At 44.1% G+C, this 12,500-nt stretch overlaps 1 protein-coding gene across 1 annotated transcript in view; it reads right to left on the reverse strand.

Moving 5' to 3' along the window:
- fndc1 (fibronectin type III domain containing 1) overlaps positions 1 to 12,500 on the reverse strand; it is a 58,406-nt gene that overhangs the window by 40,450 nt on the left and 5,456 nt on the right. The window contains exons 5-12 of the mRNA XM_052523321.1: positions 6,717 to 6,989; positions 6,249 to 6,347; positions 4,811 to 4,928; positions 4,539 to 4,729; positions 3,085 to 3,192; positions 2,399 to 2,593; positions 802 to 2,147; positions 1 to 350 (exon numbers count right to left, since the gene is read on the reverse strand). The exon at positions 1 to 350 is cut by the window's left edge and continues 1,066 nt beyond it. Of these exons, the coding sequence (XP_052379281.1) occupies positions 1 to 350; positions 802 to 2,147; positions 2,399 to 2,593; positions 3,085 to 3,192; positions 4,539 to 4,729; positions 4,811 to 4,928; positions 6,249 to 6,347; positions 6,717 to 6,989 (2,680 nt within the window). The remainder of the gene's footprint in view (positions 351 to 801; positions 2,148 to 2,398; positions 2,594 to 3,084; positions 3,193 to 4,538; positions 4,730 to 4,810; positions 4,929 to 6,248; positions 6,348 to 6,716; positions 6,990 to 12,500) is intronic.

The following is a 12,500-nucleotide window of genomic DNA, read 5'->3' on the forward strand; positions in this document are numbered from 1 at the left end:
CCTCTAAGGAGGGGTCTCCCTGCCCCAACGGAGGACGAGGAGGTAGTCCTGCTCCAGGGAACCCTCCCGTCCGCCCGGGGGGAGGAGGCCCTGCTACTGCTCCCCGTCCCTGTTCCAAACCTGCTCTGGTGACGGTTCCCAAAGGGGTTAATCCTGGAGGGAGGGGGAGCTGGGGTGTTGTAGTTGTTCTCCCCCCTCGCTCTCTCCTCTCTCCTGTCTCCCCTCCCTCCCTCCTCTCTCCTGTCTCCCCTCCCTTCCTCCTCTCTCCTGTCTCCCCTCTCACCCTCCTCTCTCCTGTCTCCCCTCTCACCCTCCTCTCTCCTGTCTCCCCTCCCTTCCTCCTCTCTCCTGTCTCCCCTCTCACCCTCCTCTCTCCTGTCTCCCCTCCCTTCCTCCTCTCTCCTGTCTCCCCTCTCACTCTCCTCTCTCCTGTCTCCCCTCCCTTCCTCCTCTCTCCTCTCTCCCCTCCCTCCCTCCTCTCTCCTGTCTCCCCTCCCTTCCTCCTCTCTCCTGTCTCCCCTCCCTCCCTCCTCTCTACTGTCTCCCCTCCCTTCCTCCTCTCTCCTGTCTCCCCTCCCTTTCTCCTCTGTCCTGTCTCCCCTCCCTCCCTCCTCTCTCCTGTCTCCCCTCTCAACCTCCTCTTTCCTATCTCCCCTCCCTCCCTCCTCTCTCCTGTCTCCCCTCTCACCTTCCTCTCTCCTGTCTCCCCTCCCTCTCTCCTCCCTCCTATCACCCCTCCCTCCCTCCTCTCTCCTGTCTACCCTCCCACCCACCTCTCTCCTGTCCCCCCGTCCCTGTCTCCTCTCTCCTGCCTCCTCTCCATCCCTCCTCTCTCCTGTCTCCCCTCCCTCCCTCCTCTGTCCTGTCTCCCCTCACTCTCTCCTCTCTCCTGTCTCCCCTCCCTCTCTCCTCTGTCCTGTCCTCTCTTGCGTCCTCCTCTGAGGGATGTGTAGAGGATATGGTCTGGGAATTGGAAGTGGGTTCTCCTTCTTTTGTGGCCTTTGTCTCTGTGTTTTTGTAGTCGTTGTGGTCATTTTTCTCCTGGTGGTGTGTTGAGTCCTGCGCGTTAGGAGTATGTGAGCCGTGAGTGTGTGACGTTTCAGGAATCTTGCCTCCGGTCGATGTTGAGGCTGACCCAGGTTTGCGGAGTCCAGTCAGAACTCGGCCATTTGGATTCCCTCGAGACAGGATCCCGGGTTTCCTCCTGCCATAACCATATCCACGACCTGGCAGAGCAGGACCCCTACCCACAGAAGGTGCCTCGGCCTCGGGCTCTGAGATGGCCTGCTCTGGGGTGGAGGGGGAGGGTTTGGTTTCTGTGACACTGGGCTGGTCATAGGTGTTTTTACCCTCGGCGTAGTTGGTGACCACATCGTCTTTCCTGATGGCTGCTGACTCCTGGCTGTGGGATGGGCTGGAGGACAAAGAGGAGGAGGAGGAGGCACTGTCCATTTCTGCATCCTGTGTCTTCGGCTGGAACACTGACCCTAAGCCAGATGTCCGGGAGAATTGCCGTCGACCAGAGTTGATGCGTCTACCGGAGAGAGGTTTGCGGAGAGGGTAGGAGGGTTTGGACGATGATGAGGAGCCCTCTGATGAGGGAACCTCTGTTTTGAGGCTGGGGCTAGAGGTCTCATCTACAGCTGGATCTTTCCCTCTCCCTCTGCCATGGCTCCTGTCCTCCTCCTTAGGTTCAGAAGGAACACCGTTGTTCTGAGTCAATGCTTCTTTCTTCTCCTCCAGAGCCTCATTGGTGCGCCTCACCTTCTTCTGTTCTTCTGGGTTGGGTTCTGTTGTTTTGTACTCCCCCTCCTGTTCATCCTCTGTTTCTGTCTCTCTCCCCTTATCTCTGGCTGAAGAGGTACCGCCTCCTAGTTGCTGATTGGTCGCCGCCTTCCTGACCGTGCCCCTCACATCTGAAAAGATGCTGTGATAGGAGCGTGTCTGGGTGAGTGGGTGTGTCCGTCTGGTGGCGGAGGATGTGGTCTGGGTGGGTGTGGTCAGCTGTTCGGTCACGGCGTCTAATTGGAGGTCGGTGTCATCGTCATGGTAACTGTCCTGTTCGGTGGTCCGAGAAGGTGTGTGGCTGGTTCTACGGCCTCCTTGGCCCTTGGAGTGATGAGTTGGTGGGGAGGCAGCGCTGTTGGCTGACAAGTAAGATGGAGTATTAGTTAAGTGTACAAACCATTAGAAATGCAACTATCAACACACACACATGCGGAAATGCACTCACACACACACACACACACACACACACACACACACACACACACACACACACACACACACACACACACACACACACACACACACACACACACACACACACACACACACACACACACACACACACACACACACACTCACACACACACACACACACAGTAGATGTGCTTACTGGTGCCACGAGGCACGGCCACACTGAAGGCTTTCGTTTGAGGGCCCTGGCCCCTCCTGTTGGTGGCCCTGATCTTGAAGATGTAACGGTCCCCAGGCTGGAGGCCGTCTACGATGGCTGAGGTGATGCTGCCACGGTATGTCACTGTCTTCATCCCAAAGGGTTTCATGGCAGGAGCATAGGACATGATGTACTCTGAGCGGAGGAGTACCAGGATCATTACATAGCACCAACAATGTATGTGTTTAATAAACCTCAATCAATAAATTGATGTATAATGTGGTTTAGAATCGATGGATTGATTAAGTATTTAGGTGGGGCTTTGATTGATCAATTGAATAACTGATGGATTCATATTGATCAATTAGTTGACTGTTTGACTGTTTATTTGTCAACACATATTTGACGAGAGATACAGATGTACACAGCAGGAAATGCCAAGTTGTAGCGTATTAAACATTTTAAAGTTTGTAATTTCCACTTGTAAGTGTCATACCTGATTTGCTATAACAAAAAATGTATCAACCACTTCAACAACGTCCATTAGTTATAATCCACACAATAATTCACATTTCCTTTTGCTGCAGGATTATTTTCCAGCTGTGAGAAACTGGTGAAATGTAGATCCTACATCTGTACAGTGAAATCATCTACTGAAGGATCAGAGAGGAGTGTCATGCTCTGACCACGTATCCTCCCGTTGGGTTCCTCAGGAGGGTCCCAGGTCGCCGTGACGGCGGTTCCCTTCCCTCTCAGCGCCTTCACGTGAAAGTTCTCTGGAGGACCGGAGGGAGCTGAGCAGCACAGAGGACAAAAGGGATGAGAAGGAATGCGTACTGAGAGAGAAGACAGAAGGTAGGAGAAGAGAAGAAGGAGAAGTGGCTACTTGTACAGTAACAGTACTGTAGTTCCTGCCAATTGGCTTCAAATAGGGAAAAACGAATGTAAAGTTTGCTATACGTTTCCAGAGAACTCACCCCGGAGATCCTCTAAGGAAATTTAGACTAGAGCTCCAAGCAGCAGTCAGCTAGGCTGTATGAATGCTACAATATGAATGTTACACTCATGACAGAATATACTGTATGACACCAGTATACAGGATCAGTTAAGGGAGGATTGCAGTGATATACACCAACTGTGCTGAATTATGACATAAAGCAATGAGATGGAAATCACAAACTGGCAGAGGTTTCCATTAAGGTATTTTATTGGGGTCCCCATTGGCTGTTCCAAATGCAGCAGCTACTCTTTCTGGGATCCAGACAACATGACATTATACAGAACAGCAATAGACCAGAACAGCTCAAGGACAGAACTACATACATTTAAAAGGCCTACATATCAATACATACACATTCTATCTAGGTCAACCAGGGGAGAGGTGTTGTGCCGTGAGGTGTTGCTTCATTTGTTTTTTGAAACCAGGTTTGCTGTTTATTTGAGATGGAAGGAAGTTCCATGCAATAAGGGCTTTATATAAAACTGTACGTTTTCTTGAATTTGTTCTGGATGTGGGGACTGTTTAAAGACCCCTGGTGCCATGTATGGTGGGATAAGTGTGTGTGTCAGAGCTGTGTGTAAGTTGACTATGCAAACAATTTGGGATTTCCAACACATGAATGTTTCTTATAAAAAGATGTGATGAAGTCAGTCTCTCCTCAACTCTTAGCCAAGAGAGACTGGTATGCATAGTATTTATATCAGCCTTCTGGGCCAGCTGCAGCTTAACTAGAGGCATTTCCTTGTAGCACTGGACCACACGACTGGTCAATAATCAAGATAAGACAAAACTAGAGCCTTTATGACTTGCTGTTTGGAGTGTGGTGTCAAAAAAGCAGAGCATCTTTTTATTATGGTCCAGTCCTCTCCCCATCTTTACAACCATTGAATCTATACGTTTTGACCATGACAGTTTACAGTCTAAGGTAAGGAGGGATTGAATGGAACAATCTGTATTAAATATGAATCAACGGCAAAACCTATGATTTACCCTTAAATCTTTCATTGTATGACTCACGTGACTCTTTGAACATTTAAATAAAGGAAAATAGCAGCTTTAATCAAGAAAATACAATTTTCCCTCTCTCATTGAAGACTTGGGGTTATCCTTTCTTTTCAGACAGGAAGTAAGACAACCTACCCGATTCTGGGGTCCTCTGGAACACAGATGTGCTCCACTTGCCATGGTTGTCTCTCTTGTTGGAGATGCGGACAGAAAACTCGTACATCGTGTCAGCTGACAGGGTATCTATCAGCAGCCTCCTCTGGTTGGTCTCCTTGTACTCCCATCGAGCAGACTCACCCTTCTCCCTGTACTTCACTGTGTAGTGCCTGGAGAGGGGAAAATGGATTATATGACATATCTCTCTCTCTCTTTCTCACAGACACACAAAAACACACACACTCTCTCACCTGGAGTCCCCAGGGAGGACCTTCTCCATCTCGATGGACGGGTCCACCCAGCTGATGAGGACAGACTGAGGGGACATGACCCTCACGCTGATGTCTTTGGCCTCATGCTCCTCAGGCTCTGCATGGGGGATACACAACACACAACATGGTCTGGAGGTCTGCAGGTCTAAGCACAATTAACTGAAAATAAGTTACTATACTCTTAGAAAAAATGGTTCTATCTAGAACCTAAAAGGGTTCTTTGGCTGTCCCCATAGGAGAACCCTTTGAATAATATTTTTTAGATTCCATGTAGAACCCTTTCCACAGAGGTTCTACCTGGAACCAAAAAGTGTTCTCATATGGGGACAGACGAAGAACCCCCTACTCCCTCTTCACTCATGACTGCAAGGCTAGGCCTTGTTGCCCGATGACACAACAGTTGTAGGCCTTATCACCGACAACGACGAGACAGCCTAAAGGGAAGAGGTCAGAGACCTAGACGTGTGGTGCCAGGACAACAACCTCTCCCTCAATGTGATCAAGACCAAGGAGATGATTGTGGACTACAGGAAAAAGAGCACCGAGCATGTCCCCATTCTCATCGACGGGGCTGTAGTGGAGCAGGTTGAGAGCTTCAAGTTCCTTTTTACATTGCTATATGAGGAGAGGTGTTGAAATGGTGTAAAACTCTAAAAAGTGTGTTGTGTCATGTGGTTTGAGTGTTGTAATAATATAAGATAATAATGTAATAATACAATACAATTTAAAATTGTAATAATATAATAATGTATTAATTAAATATAATAATGTAGTAATATAATCATGTAATAATATAATATAATAATGTAATAATGTTATAATAAAATATAATCATGTAATAATATAATAATATAATAATATAATGTATAAATCATATAATATAATCATGTACTAATACAATATAATAATACGATCATGTAATAATATAATCATATAATAATGTAATAATACAATATAATAATGTAATAATGTTATAATACAATATAATAATGTAATAATGATATAATACAATATAATAATGTAATAATGTTATAATACAATATAATAATGTAATCATATAATAATGTAATAATGTAATAATATAATATAATCAAGTAATAATACAATATAATAATATGATCATGTAATAATATAATGTAACAATATTGTAGTAATGTAATAATATAATCATGTACTATTATAATATAATCATGTAAAAAATATAATAATGTAATATAATAATATGATAATGTAATTATACAATAATGTAATAATATTGTAATAGTGTAATAATATAATAATGTAATAATATAATATAATTAGTAGCTTGAGTGTTGTCTGAAGAGGATTTCCTTGCAGCTGGATGTAGTTAATTAAGAGTGGTTATAAAGGCTTCTAAGGATGTTGTAAAGACTAATAACATGGTCATAAGGTGTACCTGGTGGAGCTTTTTTGGTCAGGGTGGCCCTGCTGCTTGGCGCGCTCTGCCCCGTTGCTCTCTGTGCCTGCAGTGATACCACATAGACGGACTCAGAAGCTACGAACAGAGAGACAGGCCAGCGTTTAAACTCTACAACACACTATGGGTGGGCACTAAGCACACACAGTACATACTGTACTGTTCACACAACAATATACAAGAAAGACAACAAGTAGGCAACCAGTACGATGAAGAAAACTTTAGTAAACTATGTACAGGTAATATCTACAAAGAATACATACGCTGTAAGTAGGAGCAGATGAACCCTTATATAGCATCAAGACGCACAACTGCAACGCGTTTATACTACTGGACTCTTCTTCAGGCTGAGTTTTAGATTACCTGCCATTTAAGGGCCTACCTTCTAATTCCCTCATCACACAACAATATGAAAACTCAGTGTGAGAGAGATCCAGGTGCTCTTACCTAGTTTGAGGTTGTGTCTGTTTCTCTGGTCTGCCTGTGGCTGGGTGTGGTGTTGTTGGTGTTGGGACCTCTGGTCAAGCAGGGCTGGCCCTGCCCTAGCCCTCTCTGGCTGACGAGGGCCGGAGGACGACTGGGGGGGTCTCCGGATCCGCTGCCCCCTGGGGGAGGATAGGCCTGAGGGGCGCAATGCCTTATCTACTCCTGAATCTATCACATGAATCCTCACAGGGGGGTCAGGCCTGGGCCGGGTGTCTGGAGTAGGAGATGGACGAGCTGGAAGAGAGAGAAAAATATCGCTGAAGTGCAGTATGGTTCACCTGACCCTGATAAGACCATAAGGAATCTCAGGTTCACATGCAGATCGCTGCAATCACTACTATGAGTTTCTATCTCATCATTATGTTTTGAAATGTTTCAAATGCCGTGGAGTACTCAGGGAAACTCCCCATATGTCCCACTTTGCCCAAAAGGAATTATTCTCCAATAATCAAAACAAGTTACAGTATCTGAGACGCTGTAACCATTGGAGATATCACAACGTGGACACAGACAGCAACCACGGACCACACAATCTTCCCATGTCATCTGCTGCTGCTTCCTGTTTCCTACTTCCTGATGTTATCACATGATATCTGTCTGACTCCAGCCTGGACAGTCGTCTCAGACAGACAGCCAGACAGTTCCACCATCCATCTTCTCTTCCCCAGCCCTCCCGTGCTTCGCTGGCATGCCGAGTGATAGCATTGACAACATAATAAAAAACATGTCCCTCCCTTTCCTTTCTCTCCTCCTCCCCATCTCTCATCCCTCTTTCCATAATCATTGTCAGATGAAAGGCTGTGCGGTCTTCTTTCCCTCAGAGTGAATGAATGCATTTGCAGCAGAGGTTGATACAATCCAGTCAGACAGAGTGATAAAGTAGAAGTGGGCATAAGATAGGATCATACAGGTTTAGTCACTACGCTCTTATGAAATTAATATGTAGGAGTTATTACCTGCTGGATCAGTGAAGGAGAGATGAGAAGAGGATAGAGAAGAAAGTAAAAAAGATAGATAGAGAAGAAAGTAAAGAAGGATAGGAGGACAGGACAAGAGTTCCTGACAGGACAGAAGCAGTCTGTGTGTGAGAGGGTTTGCTGATCTAGCTCTCTCCCTTCTCAATTCAATTCAATTCAATTCAAGGGGCTTTATTGGCATGGGAAACATGTGTTAACATTGCCAAAGCAAGTGAGGTAGACAACATACAAAGTGAATATATAAAGTGAAAAACAACAAAAATTAACAGTAAACATTACACATACAGAAGTTTAAAAACAGTAAAGACATTACAAATGTCATATTATATATATATATATACAATGTACAAATAGTTAAAGGACAAAAGATAAAATAAAATGATAAATGATAAATGATAAATGATAAAAAGATAAAATGAATAAGCATAAATATGGGTTGTATTTACAATGGTGTTTGTTCTTCACTGGTTGCCCTTTTCTCGTGGCAACAGGTCACTCTCTCACTCACTCTCTCTCTGTCTCTCTCTCTTTGTCTCTGTCTCTCTCTCTCTCCCTATTTCTATTTCACTCTCTCTCTCACTCTCTCTCTCTCTCCCTATTTCTCCTTCACTCTCTCACTCACTCTCTCTCTGTCTCTCTCTCTTTGTCTCTGTCTCTCTCTCTCCCTATTTCTATTTCACTCTCTCTCTCTCTCTCTCTCTCTCTCTCTCTCTCTCTCTCTCTCTCTCTCTCTCTCTCTCTCTCTCTCTCTCTCTCTCTCTCTCTCTCTCTCTCTCTCTCTCTCTCTCTCTCTCACTCACTCTCTCTCTCTGTCCCTCTCTCAATTCAATATCAATTTAAGGGCTTTATTGGCATGGGAAACATATGTTTGCATTGCCAAAGCAAGTAAAATAGATAACAAACAAAAGAGAAATAAACAATAAAAAATGTACAGTAAACATTACACTTCAAATGTCATTTTATGTGCAAATAGCTAAAGGACAAATTGGAAAATAAATAAACATAACTTCAGGTTGTATTTACAATGTTGTTTGTTCTTCACTGGTTGCCCTTTTCTTGTGGCAACAGGTCAAAATGTTGGGAGAATAGATATGGGAGTTTATCAAAATTGGGTTTGTTTTCAAATTCTTTGTGGCTAATCTGAGGGAAATATGTGTCTCTAATATTTTCATACCCTTGGCAGGAGTTTAGGACGTTCCACCTCATTTTGTGGGCAGTGTGCATATAGCCTGTCTTCTCTTGAGAGCCAGGTCTGCCTACGGCGGCCTTTCCCAATATCAAGGCTATGCTCACTGAGTCTGTACAGAGCTGGTGTAACAGAGTCAGGTTTGTAGGCCTCCTTGCTCGCACACGCTTTTTCAGTTCTGCCTGCAAATTTTCTATAGGATTGAGGCCAGGGCTTTCTGATGGCCACTCCAATACCTTGACTTTGTTGTCCTTAAGCCATTTTGCCACAACTTTGGAAGCATGATTGGGGTCATTGTCCATTTGGAAGACCCATTTGTGACCAAGCTTTAACTTCTTGACTGAAGTCTTGAGATGTTGCTTTAATATATCCACATAATTTTCCTCCCTCATGATGCCATCTGTTTTGTGAAGTGCACCAGTCCCTCCTGCAGCAAAACACACCCACAACATGATGCTGCCACCCCCGTGCTTCACGTTTGGGATGGTGTTCATCGGCTTGCAAGCCTCCCAGTTTTTCCTCCAAACATAACGATGGTCATTATGGCCCAACAGTTCTATTTTTGTTTCATCAGACCAGAGGACATTTCTCCAAAAAGTACGATCTTTGTCCCCATGTGCAGTTACAAACCGCAGGCTGGCTTTTTTATGGTGGTTTTGGAGCAATGGCTTCTTCCTTGTCGAGCGGCCTTTCAGGTGATGTCGATATAGGACTCGTTTTACTGTGGATATAGATACTTTTGTACCTGTTTCCTCCAGCATCTTCACAAGGTCCTTTGCTGTTGTTCTCGGATTGATTTGCACTTTTCGCACCAAAGTATGTTCATCTCTAGGAGACAGAACGCGTCTCCTTCCTGAGCGGTATGACGGCTGCGTGGTCCCATGGTGTTTATACTTGCGTACTATTGTTTGTACAGATGAACGTGGTACCTTCAGGCAATTGGAAATTGCTCCCAAGGATGAACCAGACTTGTGGAGGTCTTGGCTGATTTCTTTTGATTTCCCCATTATGTCAAGCAAAGATGCACTGAGTTTGAAGGTAGGCCTAGAAATACATCCACAGTTACACCTCCAATTGACTCAAATGATGTCAATTAGCCTTTCAGAAGCTTCGAAAGCCATGACATAATTTTCTGGAATTTTCCAAGGTGTTTAAAGGCACAGTTAACATAGTGTATGTAAACTTCTGACCCACTGGAATTGTGATACAGTGAATTATAGTTTAAATAATCTGTCTGTAAACAATTGTTGGAAAAATTACTTGTGTCATGCACAAAGTAGATGTCCTAACCGACTTGCCAAAACTCTAGTTTGTTAACAAGAAATTTGTGGAGTGGTTGAAAAACAAGTTTTAATGACTCCAACTGTAACGCGTTCTTCGTTTGTCGTAAGAGAGTCGGACCGAAATGCAGCGTGGTGGTTACTCATGTCTTTAATGAAAAAGCGATACATGAAATAACTATACAAGTACAAAACAACAAACGGAACGTGAAAACCTAATACAGCCTATCTGGTGAACACTACACAGAGACAGGAACAATCACCCACGAAATACACAGTGAAACCCCGGCTACCTAAATACGGTTCCCAATCAGAGACAACGAGAATCACCTGACTCTGATTGAGAACCGCCTCAGGCAGCCAAACCTATGCTACACCCCTACTCAGCCGCAATCCCAATAACTACAAAACCCCAATACGAAATACAACAAAATAAACCTATGTCACACCCTGGCCTGACCAAATAATTAACAAAAACACAAAATACTAAGACCAAGGTGTGACACCAACCTAAGCGTATGTCAACTTCCGACTTCAACTGTACCTTTTTGTTTTCTCATGATTTGGTTGAGTCTAATTGTGTTGCTGTCCTGGGGCTCTGTGGGGTCTGTTTGTGTTTGTGAACAGAGCCCCAGGACCAGCTTGCTTATAGGGGACTCTTCTCCAGGTTCATCTCTCTGTGGGTGATGGCTTTGTAATGGATGGTTTGGGAATCACTTCCTTTTAGGTGGTTGTAGAATTTAATGTCTCTTTTCTGGATTTGGACATTTAGCGGGTGTCGGCATAATTCTGCTCTGCATGCATTATTTGGTGTTTCACTTTGCCCAGGTCTGACAGAGCTGTAGTCCCTTCTTGGTTGGCGACAGAAACACTAGATTATCAGCAAACAGCAAACAGTAGACATTTGACTTCAGATTCTGAGACCGGGTGTTGCAGACTGTTCTAATATATATGTTGAAGATGGTGTGGCTCAAGCTGCATCCCTGTTTCACCCCACAACCATGTGGGAAGAAATGTTTGTTTTTTTGCCAATTCTAACCACACACATGTTGTTTGTGTACATGGATTTTATAATGTGCTATGTTTCCAGCAGCACCACTTTCCATCAATTTGTAGAGCAGACCCTCGTGCCAAACTGAGTCAAAAGCTTTTTGGAAATCAACAAAGCATGAGAAGACTTTGCCTTTGCTTTGGTTTGTTTGTTTGTCAATTAGGATGTGCAGGGTGAATACGTGGTCTGTCGTATAGTCATTTGGCAAAAAGCCTATTTGACATTTGCTCAGTACATTGTTTTCGCTGAGGAAATGTACGAGCCTGCTGTTAATGATAATGAGGAGAATTTTCCCAAGGTTGCTGTTGACACATATCCCACGGTAGTTATTGGGGTCAAATTTGTCTCCACTTGTATGGATTGGGGTGATCAGTCCTTGGATCCAAATATTGGGGAAGATGCCAGATGTTAAAGAGTTTAAGTATAGCCAATTGGAATTTGTGGTCTGCATATTTTATCATTTAATTTAGGATACTATCAACCCCACAGGTCTTTTGGGGTTGCAGGGTCTGTATTTTGTTCTGTAGTTCATTCAAGGTAATTTGAGAATCCAGTGGGTTCTGGTAGTCTTTAATAGTTGATTCTATGATTTGTATTTGTTTTTGCTGTTTGTTCTTTGTTATAGGGCCAAAAAGATTGGAGAAGTGGTTTACCCATACATCTCCTTTTTGGATAGATAACTCTTCGTGTTTATGTTTGTTTAGTGTTTTCCAATTTTCCCAGAAGTGGTAAGAGTCTATGCCATCAAAAGGAACATAAATTTCAACATACCAATTAGGATCTGGCTAAAAATACTTGAATCAGTCATAGAGCCCATTGCCCTTTATGGTTGTGAGGTCTGGGGTCCGCTCACCAACCAAGACTTCACAAAATGGGACAAACACCAAATTGAGACTCTGCACGCAGAATTCTGCAAAAATATCCTCCGTGTACAACGTAGAACACCAAATAATGCATGCAGAGCAGAATTAGGCCGATACCCACTAATTATCAAAATCCAGAAAAGAGCTGTTAAATTCTATAACCACCTAAAAGGAAGCAATTCCCAAACCTTCCACAACAAAGCCATCACCTACAGAGAGATGAACCTGGAGAAGAGTCCCTAAGCAAGCTGGTCCTGGGGCTCTGTTCACAAACACACCCTACAGAGTCCCAGGACAGCAGCACAATTAGACCCAACCAAATCCTGAGAAAACAAAAAGATAATTACTTGACACATTGGAAAGAATTAACAAAAAAACAGAGCAAACT

Source organism: Oncorhynchus keta, chromosome 8, assembly GCF_023373465.1.
Source record: "Oncorhynchus keta strain PuntledgeMale-10-30-2019 chromosome 8, Oket_V2, whole genome shotgun sequence".
Classification (NCBI taxonomy): Eukaryota; Metazoa; Chordata; class Actinopteri; order Salmoniformes; family Salmonidae; genus Oncorhynchus; species Oncorhynchus keta.